This window comes from Serpula lacrymans (assembly GCF_000218685.1).
Source record: "Serpula lacrymans var. lacrymans S7.9 unplaced genomic scaffold SERLAscaffold_7, whole genome shotgun sequence".
Classification (NCBI taxonomy): Eukaryota; Fungi; Basidiomycota; class Agaricomycetes; order Boletales; family Serpulaceae; genus Serpula; species Serpula lacrymans.
The window spans coordinates 2,185,542-2,205,549 of record NW_006763296.1 but is presented as its reverse complement, the minus strand read 5'-3'; the positions used below and the strand labels follow the sequence as shown (position 1 = coordinate 2,205,549).

General features: G+C 46.4%; 9 protein-coding genes across 9 annotated transcripts; 6 read left to right on the top strand and 3 right to left on the bottom strand.

Moving 5' to 3' along the window:
* Positions 1–189: 189 nt before the first annotated feature.
* On the bottom strand, positions 190–2,935 carry SERLADRAFT_415841 (uncharacterized protein; the record flags this gene model as incomplete). Its single annotated transcript, XM_007318887.1, has 11 exons — positions 190–378; positions 440–506; positions 588–735; positions 791–965; positions 1,016–1,164; positions 1,224–1,421; positions 1,481–1,627; positions 1,688–1,804; positions 1,860–2,234; positions 2,386–2,453; positions 2,507–2,935. 11 exons carry the CDS (start codon positions 2,772–2,774, stop codon positions 339–341), a joined length of 1,752 nt encoding a protein of 583 aa, XP_007318949.1.
* A 415-nt stretch (positions 2,936–3,350) lies between these two features.
* SERLADRAFT_349302 (uncharacterized protein) lies at positions 3,351–4,197 on the top strand (the record flags this gene model as incomplete). Its single annotated transcript, XM_007318886.1, has 4 exons — positions 3,351–3,498; positions 3,560–3,669; positions 3,727–4,018; positions 4,076–4,197. Coding segments are annotated over 4 exons (672 nt in total), but the record flags the coding sequence as incomplete, so codon positions are not given.
* A 317-nt stretch (positions 4,198–4,514) lies between these two features.
* SERLADRAFT_390915 (uncharacterized protein) lies at positions 4,515–4,993 on the top strand (the record flags this gene model as incomplete). The annotated part of the gene is made up of 2 exons (XM_007318885.1): positions 4,515–4,935; positions 4,963–4,993. The coding sequence occupies one exon, from the start codon at positions 4,714–4,716 to the stop codon at positions 4,918–4,920; it is 207 nt and encodes a 68-aa protein (XP_007318947.1).
* Positions 4,994–5,720: 727 nt separating this feature from the next.
* On the top strand, positions 5,721–9,822 carry SERLADRAFT_449657 (uncharacterized protein; the record flags this gene model as incomplete). The annotated part of the gene is made up of 14 exons (XM_007318884.1): positions 5,721–5,834; positions 6,307–6,471; positions 6,524–6,631; positions 6,694–6,789; positions 6,843–7,122; positions 7,189–7,268; positions 7,307–7,745; positions 7,792–7,808; positions 7,859–8,040; positions 8,089–8,243; positions 8,306–8,386; positions 8,449–8,742; positions 8,811–9,367; positions 9,445–9,822. The coding sequence occupies 14 exons, from the start codon at positions 5,721–5,723 to the stop codon at positions 9,793–9,795; spliced, it is 2,919 nt and encodes a 972-aa protein (XP_007318946.1).
* Positions 9,823–10,139: 317 nt separating this feature from the next.
* On the top strand, positions 10,140–12,729 carry SERLADRAFT_370152 (uncharacterized protein; the record flags this gene model as incomplete). The annotated part of the gene is made up of 7 exons (XM_007318883.1): positions 10,140–10,649; positions 10,703–10,804; positions 10,856–10,973; positions 11,034–11,181; positions 11,231–11,924; positions 11,978–12,097; positions 12,157–12,729. The coding sequence occupies 7 exons, from the start codon at positions 10,140–10,142 to the stop codon at positions 12,727–12,729; spliced, it is 2,265 nt and encodes a 754-aa protein (XP_007318945.1).
* A 67-nt stretch (positions 12,730–12,796) lies between these two features.
* Positions 12,797–14,330, bottom strand: SERLADRAFT_370151 (uncharacterized protein; the record flags this gene model as incomplete). The annotated part of the gene is made up of 8 exons (XM_007318882.1): positions 12,797–12,898; positions 12,956–13,116; positions 13,175–13,317; positions 13,373–13,463; positions 13,521–13,626; positions 13,677–13,792; positions 13,843–14,092; positions 14,187–14,330. 8 exons carry the CDS (start codon positions 14,328–14,330, stop codon positions 12,797–12,799), a joined length of 1,113 nt encoding a protein of 370 aa, XP_007318944.1.
* Positions 14,331–14,411: 81 nt separating this feature from the next.
* SERLADRAFT_468903 (uncharacterized protein) lies at positions 14,412–15,090 on the top strand (the record flags this gene model as incomplete). The annotated part of the gene is made up of 2 exons (XM_007318881.1): positions 14,412–14,896; positions 14,956–15,090. The coding sequence occupies one exon, from the start codon at positions 14,490–14,492 to the stop codon at positions 14,883–14,885; it is 396 nt and encodes a 131-aa protein (XP_007318943.1).
* A 1,465-nt stretch (positions 15,091–16,555) lies between these two features.
* Positions 16,556–17,043, bottom strand: SERLADRAFT_468902 (uncharacterized protein; the record flags this gene model as incomplete). The annotated part of the gene is made up of 2 exons (XM_007318880.1): positions 16,556–16,595; positions 16,620–17,043. The coding sequence occupies one exon, from the start codon at positions 16,783–16,785 to the stop codon at positions 16,624–16,626; it is 162 nt and encodes a 53-aa protein (XP_007318942.1).
* A 538-nt stretch (positions 17,044–17,581) lies between these two features.
* Positions 17,582–19,995, top strand: SERLADRAFT_408717 (uncharacterized protein; the record flags this gene model as incomplete). Its single annotated transcript, XM_007318879.1, has 15 exons — positions 17,582–17,819; positions 17,844–18,030; positions 18,087–18,167; positions 18,217–18,320; positions 18,382–18,435; positions 18,490–18,527; positions 18,586–18,640; positions 18,692–18,819; positions 18,875–18,906; positions 18,966–19,180; positions 19,235–19,390; positions 19,443–19,501; positions 19,557–19,615; positions 19,673–19,900; positions 19,959–19,995. The coding sequence occupies 15 exons, from the start codon at positions 17,582–17,584 to the stop codon at positions 19,993–19,995; spliced, it is 1,671 nt and encodes a 556-aa protein (XP_007318941.1).
* Positions 19,996–20,008: the final 13 nt, after the last annotated feature.

The window sequence follows — 20,008 nt, the reverse complement described above, 5'->3', positions numbered from 1 at the left end:
GACAACCGCGTCTGATAGGTTCTCGTAAGAAGATTGGTGGATGTTGCCGCCGAGAACGTTCCGTGTTCTGATCCTTTGGGAGCATTGGACTTGTGCACTCGTGATGGAAACATATATAATACATTTGACGCCCCAGGCGCCGCAGAAATCGGACAACTCATGAGCCGGTGTCCATGTCCGGGATGGAGTAAGAGAAACGGTCAAAGATTTTATTTTTTCTCTCTCGGAAATCCAAACCTATTATGTACGACCATTCGTTGCCACCATTCAAGATAACAGTATCAAAGAAAAATACCCATTGTACAGAAAGCAAAAAGGCACCGTTCAGTGATGTGTCCTTAGCACCTGCGATAGATACCCCTCCGCATCTCTTCTTCCCTGCAGTCGCAACATAAAAAAAATTGAGCACACCATCCGCGTATGCTACAGAACCACTCACCGGTATTCAAACATCAGCTGGACTCCCACGAAGATGCAACAACATGCTCCCACGAGGAAACGAAGACCTGAAGCGCATAATTTAGACATAGAAGAACAAAGGTGAGTTAATTGCATCCTGCGCCCTTCAACTATGACGGGATAATCACCTTCCAAGCTTCCGAAGATCTTTTTTACCATATACAACATGCCGTCCGTCCCGATGACAAACCCAACGAGATTGGCGGAAACCATCATAAGAATGTTTAGAACTCCACCTGCGGCGCAGACATGTCGGTACCACCAATTTTGGCCATACTAAAAGATTGGCGGAAATGAAAATCAGGGTAAGGCGAAAAGGATGGAAGCGAACCTTCGACACGGGGAAGAGGAAGCTGGCAAAAAGTTCCGGAAGAATGAACAAGCTAACCAGCCAGCCCCATGCAAGCAGCTTGAAGGACAAGTCATGCCACAGTGCAACGAATGAGAAAATCAAAACTGTGGTAACCGTCGCATTCTTGGTGCCTCCAAGAGGGATATAAATATATCTAGCGATACATGTAAATAAAATGCGGGTCCGAGATTGGTGGGCACGTACCGGATGATCCATAAGTTGTAGCTGCGATGCCAGCTCCTCCAGAAACCGAGAGTAGAGTAGTTATTGACCATGCACCGCACCATATTCTCTGGGGGGTCGATGCCGCTGGCGAGAGACCACAGGCGGAAGAATCGCCATGGCAAGAGCAGCTTATCAACGCAAGGGATGATGTCAATCTTAAGCTCAAGCAACGAACAACAATGCATACCTTCAGCCACATAATCATTAGATTCCAGAAGCCGATCATGCTCAACTCGAATGGTGTATCGCCAGGCCAAGCTTTAGCATCTTTGATTGCGACGACATGCATAAAGTGAAGGATGAACTCCATGGTGAGGAGGCTGATGACGAATCGAACGAGATAGCGTATGATCGTTCGACCTGGTATGTCAATGGGGCGCCGAAGCTACGAATGGTTTTTTTTGAGAAATCAAAAAGGCTAGTTGATCGACACCCCCCACAAACCTGCCACATAAAGTTATTGAACGTCATGATAGGTCCTGCTATATATAATGGCGAATAGAGAACATAGGCAACATAGTTTTGATAAGAGTAAACGTCGATGGGGTGTGCAATGTTGCTCCGTTGTTTTTCTGTTAGATATGCTCCAGACTTGTTTACAGCATCAATCGCAATAAGACGAAATTATACAAAATATAGCTCGAAACTCACATCCTCCTCGCTCACTCTATTACAAGCCCAATAGTAATCCATGTTGAATGACACGAGTCTTAGCATAGTAATGTTGAAGCTGACATGCCATCTAGGATATACTCCTTGTATGAAATCCTGTACCACGTCGATGTAAATCAAGGTGTTGACCGCAAACGCTCAATGAACCTACCAGTATCTCGAGTGATGGATGCAGACTACTAAATCTATATCCTGAGTTCCTTTCATTTGTGAATAGAACCGCGCCATTGAACACCCATGTTAAAAGCGGGCCTAACTTGGATCCTTTACAGCTTGAACCAATGGCATAGTTCATTGTAAGGATGATGAATATTTTGATAATGCTGGCGCCATGTAGGACGCTCAACATGAGAATGGAAAAGGTTACGAAAAACGGTATAAGATAAAGGCGGTGTGACGGCGGCTCTGGAAGGGAGCGTAGAACAGATTTGGTGTATATGAACTTCAAAATTAGGAAGAGTGCCGCGAGGATAGAGAGTGCTGGTATATTGTTGCGAAAAGAGCGATATTGGCTGTCGCTATTATCCTAAGAAGAAATGTCAGTATTATTACTACAGGGTCCTCGAGCACAAAGCGAGTGAAATCGTTGACTCATTGACTACAGTGTAAGCGTTATCCGAATCACGAAGTATTTGGATTACAGCAAATCGTCTTACAAATAAATAAGTAGTACTCACTAACTCACGGCCGAAAAGCCAGCCAGGGTATAGCCTTGAATGATAAAATGGATAATTTACATGAGATGCTGCGAAAACAGTCAGGATATTATAGAAACTCCAACAGAGCAAATACACATACATGTACTCAAGCTAATAGGCACCCAAATCATCCACGGTAACACAATTATTGCGATTAAATAATAAACCAAGAACTCTGTGGTTCTCCATCTTGCAGGCGGCCTCGATTCCTCTGGGCCTTGGCTACGATGCGAGCTGGGGATATCTACTGTCAGGCTAGCAATTCCCCTTGATTTCCCAGACACATTGTCCAGCTGAAAAGCCCCAAGTTTGTCTTTGCTGCGCAAGTCGGTGGGCATCTGAACTTGTAGTGCGATGTCCTCTGGCATGAGATTAGACAGATAATATTCTGGATTTTTGTGGTCGACTAGAAAGATAGACAAACTTGAAAGTTAAAAGATGGTTACAGAGCTGGCATTGATGAAAATAGAGAAAGATAGCCTGAACGAATCCCCACAAGATACATTCACAGGCAAACCCGCAGCATGCCAGCTGTAAGATATTGCTAGCCGAACATTTAGATAACCGTGGGAATAAAGTGCAGCAGGGCCCATTGTGGCTATCGAGACTTGTAAATCTCAGTCTTTTCCAATACACCTTCACTGCAAAAGTCGTCTGGGACTGGCTTACTGCCAAGAAATCACCGGGTTTATTGTTTGTCTTGTTCAGTCTAAAGCTTTATAAGTCAGTCTCTCTGGAATACACCACCATCCTGGACCAAAAACACTGATAGATAATGCTCGGTCGTGCAGTGGAAGATATATCGACCGGTTCAGATTCCGACTATTCCAAGTGAGCAATCCTGTGGTTGCCCAGTGTGCTCATGCTCACATGATTATTTACTATCCAGCTCGGTAGGACTTGTTCAGATAAACTGTACTTGATCTAAATTAATTGTGTTAAAGTGGATATCTTGGTTCCTTTCTTCAAAGGGCAACGAGTACTTTTGTGAAGTCGATGAAGACTACATTCTCGACAGATTCAATCTCACAGGGCTCAACAGCGACGTCTCGAACTACTCCCAGGCTCTAGAACTCATAACAGACAATTTGGGTACGTGCTTCCCGGGCTGTCTTGTCTTCAGTTTGGTGTATCATGAACTATTCGCATCAAGATGATGAAATTCAGGATGAATTGCGGGGCGCTCTCGATGTCCAAGCTCGTTTGCTATATGGCTTGATTCATGCTAGGTGGATCGTAACAGCCAGAGGACTCGCGAAAATGGTACCAATCATAACACACCTCTCTCTTCACACATATCCTAACTCACCGCATATTCAGCTCGAAAAATTCAAAAGAGTCGATTTCGGTCGCTGCCCACGTGTTCTCTGCCAATCCCAACCCCTTCTCCCCGTCGGACTGACCGACACTCCGTACGAGAAATCTGTAAAGCTATATTGCGGACGGTGCGAGGACATCTACTCACCAAAATCCTCGCGCCACGGATCCATCGACGGCGCCTACTTTGGCACATCCTTTCCTCACCTGCTCTTCCTCGTATACCCCAACCTAATACCTCCAAAATCAGGCTCTCCTGACCTCTCATTTGGCTCGCGCAGCACTGATGCAGAGAGTGGGAAGAGAAATAGGAGAATGCGAGAGGAGCAGGAGGTTACGGAGGGAGTTGGAGAGTTGATTAGTACCGCTTCTGTGGCAATGAAGGCGGACAGGTATCGGCCACGGATTTACGGATTCCAGTTGAATGAAACGGCGAAATTGCAGAGATGGCAGGAGGCCATTAGAGACCGGTAAGTGACTCTTAATACATCATTTTTTCTTCCTATGTATCTTCTCTTACGTTCGCCCTCTTACAGACAAGTGGCACACCTCGAAGAATTGGAGGAACGTGGTTGATGCGTGGAGTATCGTCTGTACTTTGATTGTCTTCGATATACAATGCGATTTTTGACAGGCCTTTTTTTTTGGATTTCTGGATGGATTGAATGTAACTACAATTTCCTGTTATCAGCTGTGAAGATTTGATCCTCTTCAGGGTCAATGGCGTGATTTCCTTATTATACTCATGATTGGTCACAGTGAACTTAGTGGAAGCTGGTTTGTTCCGAAGGCATGTATTGAGCATAAACAGCATAATCTAAAGTGAAAATAAATTGACACAGATGGCATAGGGCACAAGCGCGAAAGATACATCGATGTATTCAATTAAATCGGCATCTCCGCTCGTCAAATTCAACTGTGTCCCTAGCGCGATTAGCAGGTAAGGTCAGCTCTAACATTACAAGCGTCGTAGTGAGGGTGGCAATAGTAATGGAGAAAGCTGGCCAGGACTGTCAGGAGCACGGTTATTGCCAACTTCTGAATTCGAAGGTCCGTTCTGATCAAAGATTAACGGACATCCTTGCCCGTGTTCATAGGGGTCTGCGTGTGATCGAGAAGGGGATTGTATTTGTAGGGGTCGAAGCCATCCCGACGATTGGTAGGAACAGCCAGCCCCATTTGCATTACCGAGATTGATATACGCTTTGTTGATGTAAACACCACCTTGGCGAATCACCGAGGCTGATATAGCCTCGTGCCCATTGCGATGGTGAACTAAGTTGTCATCGATATTCATGTGGGCTGGCCTGGGAGGAAGTACCCTCCGTGCTGGAGTATCAATGCTGGTATAATGGTGTGGGCTGGGATGCGGAACTCTGGGGACTAGAAATGGAAATCTCTTTGTAAAAAGCGTTGAAATACGGGAGCACTATGACCCACTATACGGAGACCGGTATTGATCTTGTTCTGGAGGAGTTAACTGGAGGTTATAAGGCCCCGTGCGGGCTTCGAGAGTCTAAAAGTAAGATAAGGGGAAATTTTGACTAAACAAAGATCGACAAGGATAGCATACCAATTTCTCGTGAAGAGATTCTGCTTGCTCACTGCATATTCTAGCAGCCAGAGTGGTGCCAGATCTTACCATTCCCATGACTATGAATTGTGATATATGTTCGCACTTGCAGCGAAGACTGCAGACAGACAACGATAATCAGTTCTGACGAAAAAAGGTGATACAAAGACGTATACCCACTCGTGATAGACATCACTGTGCTTGAGATTACAACCATCCAGCATAAGATGGCACTTCTCAAGCAGACTTGTGGCCTTCTGAAGATAGAAGGCAACGGTATCTTCTTCAGAATATTTCTGCATTGCAGCTGCTGGGAAAGCGGGCGAGTCGTTTCGATACGAGTAAGGCATGGATAAAAGAAGGGATATTATAAGGTAGCGAGGAGAGAATGGCGAGGTTATATAAAAGTATACAGGATCACATAATGATGAAGGGAGTGGGTGTTGATGATGGTGCAAACTGCTGCATTTCAGCGTGCGGTGTCATCTCTGAGCCTCCTAAGGAGCTGTTCAGCAATACGAACTTGGTAGGATTCCCAGTGCGTAGTAGAAGCCATTCAATAGCGCGTTCAAACGGCAAGCGCTGCGGAGTGACTTGAATGTGCAGCAACACTGGCAGGTGCGGGTAAAATTAACTAGTACGTGTAGTATCTATTCAACGAGAAAAAGTTAGGGTCCAAAGCTGTGTTTAATGTTTACAGAGAGAAATATTTACGTGGTGACTTGCGGCATACCCACAGTTTGCACTGGCAGTTCAGTGGCCATCTTTGCAGCGCAGTCGAGGCTGTAGCGCTAAAGCTATCCGAACTTAAAGACCTGCCAAAATGAGCGTAAGCGCGAGTAGACCGGCCCTGATGCAAATACCCATCACGTGCTCTCCGCCGAAACCGTGACCGCGGTATAGCGACTCGACCATTATTTCTACCACTGAGGATGCGACGGAGCAACAAATCTCACAGAGTACGCGTGTTCTCCCTGTTCATCAACTTTCTATGACTGATAGTATAACAGGTTCCAAATGTCAAGCTTCGACCTGCTCAACGCCAATCAGTTCCTCAGAATGAATCATGGGACCATGGTTCAGACACAGAACCTGCCCCAAACGCGAGCATGCAGGATTTGTGCCCAAGGCCTTTCAAAGGGTTCACACTGTGTGCAACTGGAATAGTCGACAAAGTAATATATTTACTATGTTCGTATCGCCAGTACTCACTCGTGTGACGTGCAGTCAACATTGTTCAAACAGGCCTTTGAGCTCGGTGCTACATCCAACAGCGATTTCACGGACAAAGTCACCCATTTGATTGCTAGTGATCATGGAGGGGCAAAGTATATGGTACGTAAGCCACACCGCCAGTTTGATTTCTCTGTGGCTCTTAAAACGTGTCACGTATATAGTGTGCAATAGAACGGAAGATCCCCATAATGCGGCCAGAGTGGATTCACGATGCCTATGAAGTATGGCTGCGTGGAGATGATGTTGAGCTTCAAGACGTATGTCCCATTCTCATATCATCACTTCCATCGCCTCGTATGATTATCAACAGAACCTAGAGAAGTATAGACTGCCCGTTTTCTCAGGCGTTATTCTCTCGCTCTCCGGGATCGACGACATACCCCGCCGAACTCAGATCAATCAGCTAGTGACGCAACAAGGTGGAATGTACCTCAAAAACCTTGAAAGACCTGTCAAGGTCACACATTTATTGTGTTCCGGAGATGTAGAGACAGAGAAGATGAAGTACGCCGAGAAGTTCAACAAACGGCGAGAAGCTAAGATTCAACTCGTGTGGGAAGAGTGGTTTTGGGATTCGTTGGAGTTCGGAGGTGATTGGCTTTTCTTACCTGCTTAGTACATCGTTGACTCATTTCCTTGCTTCTTATCGGCTGAAGGTAGGGTCGACGAACGCAGGTACCAAGTCAATCGGCCTCGACCAGAACGGAAATCATTTTCATTTCATGAAGGTGCGCAAGTGGTTTTTCTTGTCATTTTTACAATCGCCAATCTTAGCTCGGTCCTTTAGATCCGACAACATTATCATACTCAGCGCCTGGTTCTCGTCCCGAAACCGCCATTCCAGTCGATCCTCCACCTGCGAAGAAACCTGCACGAGAAGTTGGTCCTTCGAACCAGGATGAAGATGAAGAAGAAACTGGACAGATCAAACGTGTCCCCACTGTCACGCTCCAACTATGGGAGAGTCTTCTGAAACCCCGCGGATTCGAGGTCACAGAAGGAAAGCTTATCCGCAGTCCCTCCAAATCTCAAGCTGGCCAAGGCAGGTCATCACCACAGGGCCATCCCACCAAACCTCCAGCTCGCGCCGCCAATCCAGCGCCACTCGCGGCTGGCAGCGTCATCTCCTCATTCAGACGTACAAACTCATTCGCGCCGGTGGCTAAAGAGTCATCTGCACGGCAGCCATTCAGGCGAACGTCAACTCTTTCAAGTACAAACTTTTTACCTGTGAATGGTCCTGCAGACGCGGAAGGTAGCAGTCGAGCAGGTAATCGTATACTACAGCCCCCTGCGCTGCCCTTAGAAGTCCCTCCACAAAGTCAGAATGCCTTGACCAGTGACGAGATGGTACCAGCTACTTTAGACTTGTTCTCAGGACGGAAATTTCGTTTGCTTGGGGAAGCTAGGTCCGCAAGTGTGCGTTCTGCAATCGAGCAGTGTGGGGGGATCTTAGTCTCAGAGGAGGACATGGGTGGCGTGGATTTCATCATTGTTAGGCTCATCAGGTCAGCTCTGTTCCAAGTTCGATGAAATGTACGTACTGACCAAATTAGTGGGAGTAAGCTGTATCAACGTGAAGCCGACGAGCAAGAGCGTTCTAAATACAGGACAGAATGTTGGCTGGAGCACTCTGTTTTTAAAGAGTACATCTGCCCTCCTGAGGAGAACGTGTCATTCACCCCACTTAAAGTGGCAACACCTATTCCATGTAAGCCGGTTATCAAAAATGCCAATCTAAAATACCAAAGTAACATGATTTAAATCCCACAGCCGCAGAACTAGTAAACCTAAGCGTATCTGGTTTAGACGAGGCCCAACTATGTTGGGTGAGAAGATTGCTTCGTGCGCTAGGTCGAAGGCATCTCTTCTATCTCTTTCCCTTGTTATGCTGACAAAATACCTTATTTGCACAGGGATACATTTGATGCCGAATTTCTCCCGCCGTTCTACGCACCTACTCTGTCCATCCGGTACTGGCGCTAAATTCGATAAGGCAAAGGAGTGGAGTATTCCAGTCGTGTCACTAGATTGGCTCGTCCATATGGCAACGAAGGGAGTAGTTCCGGATGTGGGGATGTACATGGTGGGATCTCATTATCTTGAGGTGGAGGATGGTTTGTGGATGGAGGATGATGTGGGGCATGTGGCAAAACAAGATAAAGGAAAGGAAAAGGCAGTTGACGTCCAGATGGAAGATAGCACCAACAGTAAGCACTATACTATGGAATTATTCCAATCATTCTGCTAACACCCTACTACAATTCCCTATCTACAGATTTCCATGCCGAACAAGCTTTATTTACCAAAAAACCCAACCTCCTTGAAGATAAACATGTCGGAAGATCTCTTTCTCTGCTCGATTTCGATCCAGCTGCAGAACATGATATGTTCGGAAAACCAAATGGCTTTCTGGGCTCTCCACCATCAGACGTGCCTCCGTCCTCTCCTCCCGCAGCCCCGCCACTGAGCAGTTCACCCGGTTTAGAATACCTTGATGTACTAAACCCACCTCCACCTCCCCCACGAGGTCATTCACGTCATATGATCAGCCAAGCGCCGACGTTGCCTTCAATTGACATCGACGCTGAAGCGCGTATTCCATCGTCGAAGTCGCCATCGCCGATGAAGCTGCCTCCGAGCTCTGACCCTGCAGCCAATTCCAGCTTTAATGCAGGCGCGCATGCACCATCCCCGATAAAGTTTGAGAACCAGGTGACGAGGGCACTTCAAGAAAGTATAACGACGTTGTTGGGCAAGAGGCAAATATCAGAGGAAGATATGGCTGTACCCGTTGGGAGGGGAAAGCGGGTGAGGCCGCATTCAAGGACGAAGGTGCGGTAGATTTTCTTTCCCATCTGCTCGCTAGACTGTTCTTTGACCAACATACTTATCTCATGGGCCCCTTGCAGCCTCAATCTCGACAGGGTACTCGTGAAACTATTGACATACTTCGTGCACCTGACCTGCTGCACCAAGAACCAGTGTACGACGAGGATGCTTACAACGAGATGAACATCTTGGAGAGGGAAGGGGAGGGTGTGGAAGAAAGTTTGAGGGTGACTTATGAGGATCCCGAACAGCGTCTTGTAAGGCAACGCCTATTGAGCCTATTTGGCGATCAGGCGCAGGCACGAGGAGGGAACAATGGCGACAAAAACAGCCATGGCAATATTAATATTAATACTAATAAAGGTGCTGAGGGTTCAAAGGCGAATGGAATGGGAGTGACGAGGAGGAGTACGCGTGTAGCGGGGTTTTGAGATATTTGACCATATGTAACTTCATTGCTGTATTTTGCCGTATGTTTTCGATGTTTTAGAAGTTACCTTTCGAAGATATGTCGTCGGAGAGCAGTGATCCGGTGCCTAATAGGAACAAACACAAAATTTTGGTCTGGTCGAGGTCTGGCTCAGGCTGAAGCATTTATTGGCAGAATCCAAACATTGTAGATCTATTGCTTATCTTTTTGGAACAAGCTGAAGACATTGTGCCGAAAAACCTAACTGCCCTATTGACATGGATGTACGTGTTCAAATCGTCATCTATAAACAACAGCACGCTCAGACACTTGCTCAGATAGGGATCCAATGCATTGAACAAGTCCATGCAGAGCTTATGGTCGAGCCATAGGAAGGCAAAATTGAATCTTAATTCCATTCCCGTGTTACCTGCTGAGAATACACCAATCGCAACTCCTCCAGCAACAGATGAAATAGCACAAGCCACTGTTCCTTTGGGTGCCTCAGAAGAGCCGTCAAATCCGACTAGTATACCAACTACTTCATCCCCTAACGCTACACCAGCCATCGTAGATACACAGACGACACCCGTTAGTACGAAGAGGAAGCTTCGAAGCTCTCGTACCGGTGAAGACAGTAGCAAGCGCACGAAGCTTACCAGCAGCAGTGTATCGAAGGACCACTCTCCACCAACCACCAGATTGGCAGACCTTGGAGGGGTAGAAGCATGCGTGGAGAAGATGCTGGAACTGGTGGCGATGCCGCTGTGTCATCCTGAGATCTATTTGCATACAGGCGTGCAACCCCCACGAGGTGTGTTGTTGCACGGTCCTCCGGGATGTGGAAAGACGTTACTGGCGAATGCCATAGCAGGGGTATGTGTTCGTTGACGATACTATGGAATCAAGTCTCTAACTAGCCTTGGTAGGAGCTAGGGGTCCCGTTTATCAGCATATCAGCTCCATCGGTTGTTTCAGGGATGTCTGGCGAGTCAGAGAAGACTTTGCGCGATACATTTGACGAGGCAAAGGTTTGGCGCTACATATACTTTCCGATAAACTCAATATTGACTGACTGACAGCGTGCAGCACCATGTTTGTTATTTATTGACGAAATCGATGCTATCACACCGAAGAGAGAAAGCGCACAGAGAGAAATGGAGAGACGTATAGTTGCTCAATTTCTTACCTGCATGGACGGTATGTTTGTGTATACAGTTAGTCATCGATACAGCTCAGATCTGACGCAGTTTTTGTTAGATATATCATGGGAGAAGACGGACAATAAGCCGGTAATCGTCATCGGGGCAACAAATAGGCCGGATTCACTTGATGCCGCACTTCGTCGAGCAGGACGTTTTGATCATGAGATTAGTATGGGCGTACCGGATGAAGAGGGACGTGCAAAGTACGTTTTCTTAACTTTCCTGGCCTCACAATGCAAATTCGATTCACAGAATACTGCGGGTGTTGTCGGCAAAGCTGCGACTGGAAGGAGACTTCAATTTTGCTGTCCTTGCTAAAGCTACACCCGGATATGTAGGAGCTGATTTATCCGCTCTTACTGGAGCCGCTGGTATCATAGCCGTCAAACGAATATTTAAGCAGTTATCGGACGGAACCCTCATTCTTCCCGAGACACCTGAAAAAGGTAATGCGGACGTTTTAATGATTATAGATCCACCACTCGAGGGAATAGAGCAACCGTTAGAATCTCCACCGAATCAAAATCTATCGCCGTTTGCTGGACTTGCCGCCCAGTTTTCCTCCAGCTCCATAGCACATTTTCTTAGCGCTCACCCAGATCCGCTGACAGAAGCGCAGCTCGCACCCCTCTGCATCACTTCTGCCGATTTTACGCTCGCGCTGAAGCAAGTTCAGCCGTCTTCGAAGCGTGAAGGCTTTGCGACTGTGCCTGATGTGACCTGGGCGGATATCGGTGCACTGCACGGAATCAGAGACGAGTTGCATATGGCAATAGTGCAGCCCATACGTAGACCGGAGCTGTTTAGTGCTGTAGGTATCGAGGCTGCCTGTGGAGTTCTACTCTGGGGACCGCCTGGATGTGGCAAGACGCTATTAGCCAAGGCAGTCGCAAACGAATCCCGAGCGAACTTCATTAGCGTAAAGGGTCCCGAGTTGCTGAATAAGGTAAATTATCCGTACATTCATGCTTCTATTTTACTAACGACGTGGAATGGTAGTACGTCGGCGAAAGCGAAAGGGCGGTGAGGCAAGTATTCTCTCGGGCCCGAGCATCATCTCCTTGCGTAATTTTCTTCGATGAGCTGGATGCGTTGGTACCACGGAGAGATGACAATTTGGTAAATTTTATCTTTCACCTAACGTAGTCTGTCATACTCACTTAAACGGATGTATATAGTCAGAATCTTCTGCCAGAGTAGTCAACACGTTGCTCACAGAACTTGACGGGCTCGATGCTAGGAAGAGTGTATATGTCATCGCAGCAACTAATCGTCCAGACATGATCGACCCAGCTATGGTGCGCCCGGGACGCTTGGACAAACTGCTATACGTCGATCTGCCATCCCCCGAAGAGCGAGCAGAAATCATCCGCACGATGACCCGAAAACTTCCTTTGGGTGCTGAAGATGCTGCTCGCGAGCTCGTGCTCCATCGTGTGGAAGAAATCGTGAAGGAGCGATGTGACGGATACAGTGGTGCAGACTTGGCATCGTTAGTGAGGGAGGCTGGTGTAGTAGCATTAAGGCGCACGATGGGAGCTCTAGACCAGCTGGAGGACAGTATAGAACGCAAAGCTCCTCCTGTTCTAGTCGGAACTCCTGATTTTTTGGGAGCTTTAATCAAAGTTGGGCCCAGTGTTTCTGCTGCGCAACGCAGGAAATACGAAGCCCTGAGGAACAAATTCGCAGGATTGCCCGTGCGTACAGGGAGGGAAGAAGACGAAAAACGTGTAGAGGAGAAAACGAATTAGATTACACTGTTGCTAGTTTTACATTCTGTTTATGCTACACCAGACCAAACTGCTTCTATCGTACCGCTCAATTCTCACCAACCTTCTTGATGTTCTTCACGCCGATGATGACTCTGTCATTTCTTTTCCAGAACTCGACGAGTATTTCAGCTAGCCTAGTAGGATCATCCTGTGGACGACATGGCATATCAGAATTGTAAAATGATAGAGTTAACGAAACATGAACCTCATGTAGCATGTGTCCAACATTGGCCAAAACTTCCATTTGGAACTTGCCTTGCATCTGTCCAATCATCAGTTCTTTATCAAGCCTATCGGTTCCAGCTAGTATAAGAATGCGAGCAGCTTTTGCAGCAAGGAACTTGTTCGACAACCCAGTGAACCAACCTGGGACGGCTAAGTCAGACTCTCTCTCAACAAGTTTAAAAATATGGGCGATGCTCACTCGACCAGTAAGATGCAGTCGAGCGTAAAGGTGTCCGCCACTGATAAGCAGGTACAAGAGAAGAGTCTGATGACGATGGCACAAACACGGCAGGGATAGACACCCTAGCCGAGTTCGGATTGCGGATTAGATTCGTGTTGACGCTGGCGGTAGTATAAAAATCTCATCTAGGGTGGTATTGTAAAGCAAAATACTCACTGCCATTCTACAGCTTCTTCTAAACTATCAAATCCATCTGGCCTAGAATTGAGGAGACTGTGCATATGAGGAAGGGCCTCAACTGCGGAACCTATATGACAACGTTTGGTTCACGGTATTGCGTTTATTGATGTACATTGAAACTCACCCTCTACCACGTCCAACACAGCGACACCCGCCACTTTGTACTTTAGCTCGAGCAACATAGGGCACGTCCTGACTACAACAGAACCTCCCATACTATGGCCAAGTAACTAGTCGGGGATCAGGCCCACTAGTGATCACTTAATCTGAGGGAGCTCACTAGAAATGTAGGAGCAGATGCAGGATCGGGGTAAAGAGTTCTAAGAAGACCGAGCAGATCGGCTGTAAGGACATCTATCGAAAGATCCTCATCTGGAGCAGTTGATGTAGTTTTTCCTGTGAGACAGTTAGTACATATACGTAGATCGCATACGATGAAGGTTTACCATGGCGTCGCGCATCTAGAGATAGGATCCCTAGTTCGCCCTTGGTCATATCCGATACCTCTTTCGCAAAGCAAGCAAAAGTGAGTCCTGAATATCCTGCACCGTGGTGGCAAACCATCAAAGTCCCTGATGCCAACTTTGGAGGTGTGTGATACACGCGAATATCGAGATTTGCGGAAGGCACAGACACCTGTATGGCTTCGGTGAAGAACTCAGATGCAGATATCGGCGAGAACGCAGCATTTGGAGTCTTTTTTGATTTATTTCGCCGTGCGGTGTGCGCTGGCCTTGAGTGAATGGTATAAGCGAATGATTAGTAGTGTAGAACGCCTTGATGAATGAACTCGCAATGCAGGTGGCCCCATGCCAGTTGGCAGAAGACCTATTATATTTGTAGCCTCATCTTGCTCATCGTCCTCGTCGCTGGGAGGAAGAGATGGCAGCTTTGCTATACGAGCGCTGATTGCTGAACGGTACAAGTCAGACATGGCAGGAGAAAAGAGTACATAAATCCTAACCCTAGGGAAGGGCCACATTATGTTCTCGCGCGGAGTCTCAGTTAAAATCTTACACCGTCTAGTGCATTACTGGGCAAACGTCTTGCGGACGGGCACCACCAACGGAAAGCAGTCTCAATTCTTTACAATATGGCTACTCTAGTATTGGGAAGGGCTTACAAGCCTATTTTTTCAACGTGTCTCTCGCGGACTCTAGCGACTGCAACGCCAAAAGCTAAATCAACCACCAAACCCGACCCAAGTACCCATTTCAAGATCACTCTTCGTCGTTCAGCGATTGCTTTAGGGGAGAAAAAGAAGGAAACGCTGGTTTCGCTGGGCATACATCGACGGATGCAGACCGTATACCATCGACATTGTCCGGAGGTTGCCGGAAAGATATTGAAGGTCAAGGAGTTGGTCGAAGTGGAAAATGTGCCAGCACATATGGTCCGTACGCAGTCAGAACAGAGGCTAGAGAGGAGGCCACCCAGAGGTTATGTGGTGCGAACGACAAAGCTAGCAGAATTACCTTGGGAGTCGTAGTTGCACAATAGGTGTGTTTCAGGTTTTACACTCACCCAAGTCGCTTTGCTCATGCGTCATACTATTGTAGGACCGTAACTTGGGTTTCTCGAGATAACATATGTGGCTGGTTTTGCTTACAAGATCCATGCCACTTCCACTATTGAGCCAATATTACGTTGTTGCATTTATAGTAGCAAAGCACATTCACGGCTCATCTCCCACTCCACTTGCAGGATTCTTGAACTACGTGAAAGGCCTTAGCAAAGGCAAGGGCAAGTGCCATACTACCAACTTTAGATAATGATCACGTTACTTTGGTGATTTTTGCATATCTTGAAAGTTGGAAGACTGTCATGGCTCTTTTGACCATAGTCCATTTTATTCACTACTTTGTACAGCAGTCATTGGTCTCTCTATGACATTGGCGAAAAACAGTGAGGGGCTTTTGCGATGAAGGTCTGCAGAAAACCCTCAGCTTTCCTAAAAATCATTTCTATCTCAAAGTAAGCACCTCCTGACATCGAATCTTACTCGTCCTATCTTATCTTTAAATCACGGCTTATCATCCTGCACGTGCGAACCAAGCCAGGACTGTGATCCCCGCACGCCTTCAAATGACCACCGGAACAACATACATCGAGGCAGATTCCTTCTACCGATATCTATATATTTCCGCTAACGTTAGGACAAACAGCCAGGCCTACTCCCAGTTCCCTATCCGGCTGACATATCTACTTACATCTACCAACTTCAAGGACGAGAGGCATCCCGCCAGGCAAGTCAAATACTTCCACAGAGATTACCATAAACTTCATTTCTGAATTCACCAAAAGTTTCAGAGCGACTATTAGCACGGTCAAGCAATCAAACTCAAGATCCCGCAGTTATTTTATAGGTCTATCATAACGGGCTCTCCGATGGTCATTTAGATCTGCAAGCTCCGATCCATGGCTGCGAAGGAGTCTCCATATCCGAGGTTTTACAATACGGTAAGCACGTTATCGGTTCGGACGACTCGGTAGTCAGTGACCTCAGGTTTAACTGCAGTAATTTTTTTATCATGGTGTGTTATTAAATCGTGTCTTTTCTGGTTACCTGCCGAGTCGAGTGCTGAGTGCTACTCATTTTTAGTGGCCTGGCTGTAAAACCCATCTAAAACGGTTCGCCAACAGAGACTCGCTTAAGAAAGTTGTCTTGCTTCCTACGAAAATTTCAAAGCAAGTCGCCAATATGTCAGGCATTTCGAACGTGCTTTAATTACTAACGGCAATGTCCAGAAAATGAACTCGGGCAGGCCACAAATCATCTACAAAGGATTCCCCATCGGGAGTGGGAGAGGGAAAAATGTTCGGAGTCTTCGATTGGTCCATATTTCCTCTGCAGATGTGAATGATTGGCAGGCTGAGGTAGTGATGGCGGGTGGAAATCTGTACGCTACTCCCAGTCATTGAGCAAAAGGGCGCAATTCCAAATGTGGCTTATTCTGAATGTCTCCGCTTTTTTTGTTGTATTACAAGTGACCTAATGTACCTTGAATCCACGAACCATTGATCTTACTTTCCTTCCAGTTAGTTTTTACCATGTTTTCTTGCGTTCTCAACCTTTCGATGAGAGCGGTCTTTGAAAAAAAGGTCGGATATTGCCGAGAAAACGACTGTACAGTGCCACATATAAAAGGTTTCTTGTTCGTGGACTTTTCTTTTTGTGACTTGTTGAACCGCAAGTATTCTCATGTCCCCGAATTGCAGGCTGATCTTCATCGCCGTGTTGATCTATTGCTGAATGAATTGGACTCACTGTCGACTTGTCTAGGAGTTAAACCCCGTATCATCGTGCGGGTTGTCGCTGCTCGTGTCAGTTTGATGTGCAATCCAAGTTCCTGGGTGAGACTCGTGTTACAATCCGAATTTTGTCCCATTGGGCGGTCTTGTACTGCTTATGATTGCATTGTACCAGCTATATTGCTCGGCTCTATCGAAGCCTCTCAAATCGCCCTTCAGGGCAGTGATTTGGTGAGGTCAATGTGTAGCCAATATGAATGATCGCATCCCCTCGGGCTCATCTCCTCGAAATATGTGTCGTATGAGATTCATGTTCTTCATTTGTTCTATAGGGGTACATATTTTTATGTCGAAAAATTAGGGCGACGTACAAAAGCGCTTGACAAGTGTAAAATAATGGCATTTTTTTTGTTCTTGTACTCGTACCTCTTGCTTTGTTTTGGGTTATTTTCACCAATTTTCGGTGCTGGACGAACGATTATTGCAACGCATCGGCACAATAAGCTCTGAGAAATTCGGAATGCTCATTTTGGTGGTGGTTCAAACTAAGCGATTTTGAACGAATATAGGTGAGTGAGATATGCTTCAAGTATCATGCTCTTCTACTCACACCAGGCCATTATTATAGGATCGATATTCCCATCATTAGCTAACCGCTGAAGTAACGTGGAAAAGCATATCAGCCATGAGACTGAAATGTGCAATGCGTTGATGAACTTTGTGGGACGAACTTTGAGGTCCCATCGACATCCACATTACTCTCTATACTACCGAAGCATAAATAAAACGCGTTAGTTTATGCGAGACCCACGATAGCGGGGCGGAGGTGAGTGAGATTCTCCTATAAAATGATAGAAACTATTGAGCAGGATTCTGTACGCGTCAGTCTCCCATCCGAACTCCCCACGTGCGAGTTTCTCAGAGGCAAAAACCATGGTGTCTTCCACGAAACCAATTATCCCTTCGGTGCTGTCTTTATTGCTTCTTGCAATACACGGTGTGGCCTCATCAGTTGGCGCTCTGGCGGGTAATGCTAGTGCACCCATTGTTAACCTTGGTTATGCACAGTACCAGGGTGCACTTGATTACACCACCAATATCACGAGTTTCCTAGCCCTTCGTTATGCCGCACCACCTCTCGGCGAGTTTTCTTTATTGGATTCAGTAGAAGGTCGATATTAACGTCAACCTACAGGCGAATTACGTTTTCAGGCTCCTCAACCTCCCCTCAATGAAACTGGTGTTCAGCAGGCCACTACCAATCCGGACATGTGTTACCAGACAAACTATGGAAATGCTTCCATGAGCCCTTTCTCCCTTTATGGATACAACAAGCGCGACACAACGATCCCGTCTGCCTCTGAGGATTGTTTGTTTTTGAAGTAAATCAGTCTCAGTGCTTTATATATAGCTGTGTCTAATAGGAATCCATCATCAGTGTCTTTGTCCCAGGAAGTCTACCAGCGGAACCTCTAGCATCAGGTGGCCTTCCAGTGGTTTTATGGATACATGGTGGAGGGTGTGTACTTAGTTCCAGGGACGTAATTCTTTGCTAACATATTTACCAGATATGAAGCTGGATACGCTGCTCAGTACGACGGTGCTGACCTCGTTATGAACTCGCATAACGGTGTCATTGCGATAGTTATACAATATCGCCTGGGTGCCTTCGGTACGTTCGTACCTTGGTTATTCATCTAAGTTCCTGCGATTCATAGTTTTTTTTATACCAGGTTTCCTTTCTAGCGATGAAGTGAAAGCAGGAGGTGCTTTGAACGCTGGCTTACGTACGTTATCCAGTACAAATGGACTCTGCTCTTGTTCTTGATGCATTTACTCAGTGGATCAAAACTATGCTCTTCAATGGGTACAAAAATACGTACGTATTTCATCAGAATGAAGCTTGTATGTCTCACACTGGTCGTGTTACATTGTAGATTGCGACGTTCGGTGGCGATCCGGCTCAAGTAACAATATGGGGAGAGTCTGCTGGTATGTATACCCTCGATGCCAATGCGTGGTGCTCTTGACTTTGTGATAAAGGAGCGGGATCTGTCTATCAACACATCGTTGCCAACCAAGGAAACACTCAACCACCATTGTTCCGGGCAGCCATGACTAGTTCAACTTTCATGCCCTCGCAGTACTACTATAATGATCGCATTCCTACTGTAAGCATTCTGATTTCACGTGCTCACTCACTCAGAAATGATAATTTTACTCCAGATGTTGTATAATGAAGTAGTGTCTTACGCTGGGTGTGTATCTTATGTTTGTCGCGAAACTATGATACATGAAGCTAATTTAGCATTTGTAGTTGTTCGTCGAGCACTGATACACTAGCCTGCCTGCGGACCGTGAATGCTACTACATTGGAGACGGTCAACTACAATCTCGCTGAGAATGCTTTCTACGGAACCTATATTTTCGTTCCCGTAGTCGATGGTACTTTCATTGTCGAGCGGCCAAGTGTCACGTTGGCCAAAGGACTCACCAATGGCGTAGGGTCATTCTCACCTAACAGTCGAGGTTGTGCGCTCAATGTATCTTAGGAGATGTTGTTGTCCGTGGTTAACTCTCACGAAGGGAACAGTTTTGTCAACCTCAATGAATCATTGAGCGTCACCGAATACGTGTCCAATCTATTCCCCGATATGACTCCCCTGCAAGTCCAAGAAGCGGCATACATGTATAATAACACTGGTACTGCATTAGAGCAGGCGTTCGGTGTCTATGGGGATTGTACGTATATTGATATTGATGCTTAGACTTGAACGCTGAACTTGTATTTAAGCTATAATCGTTTGCCCTACTTATTTCCTTCTCCAAACATTTGCTGGACGATCATACAAGGTCGGATCCACTTGTACTACCTTTTGGCCACCTGGATAATTGACCATGATTTTAGGGTTTGTTTGCAATTCCACCTGGGTACCACGGCAACGATATTGCTTACTATTTCAACAAGTGAGTTAAACAAACAATTATTACGACAACCCCTCAAACTTCTTTTGCTTCTATAAGCCCTGCTCCGCCATACAACAATACACAGTTCATTGGCGCGTTCTCGGAATCTTTTATGTCTTTCGTCATGTCTCTCAACGTTAATGCCAAATTCGATCCTACAAACATTACGCCCTATTGGGACGAGTACTACATTGGCGAGACTGAGGTGCTCTTCAATGAGACCGAAGCAGGTGTGCCGCTCGTGGTTCCATTCCATTCTGACCCCGCATTACTCGAGCGTTGCGCGTACGTTCTTCCGTGAAAACTCTTCATTGAGCATATCATACTCACGAGTTCATTACAGGTTTTGGCACAGCGTTACAGAAATGACAGCTCAGTAGCTAATATACGCTT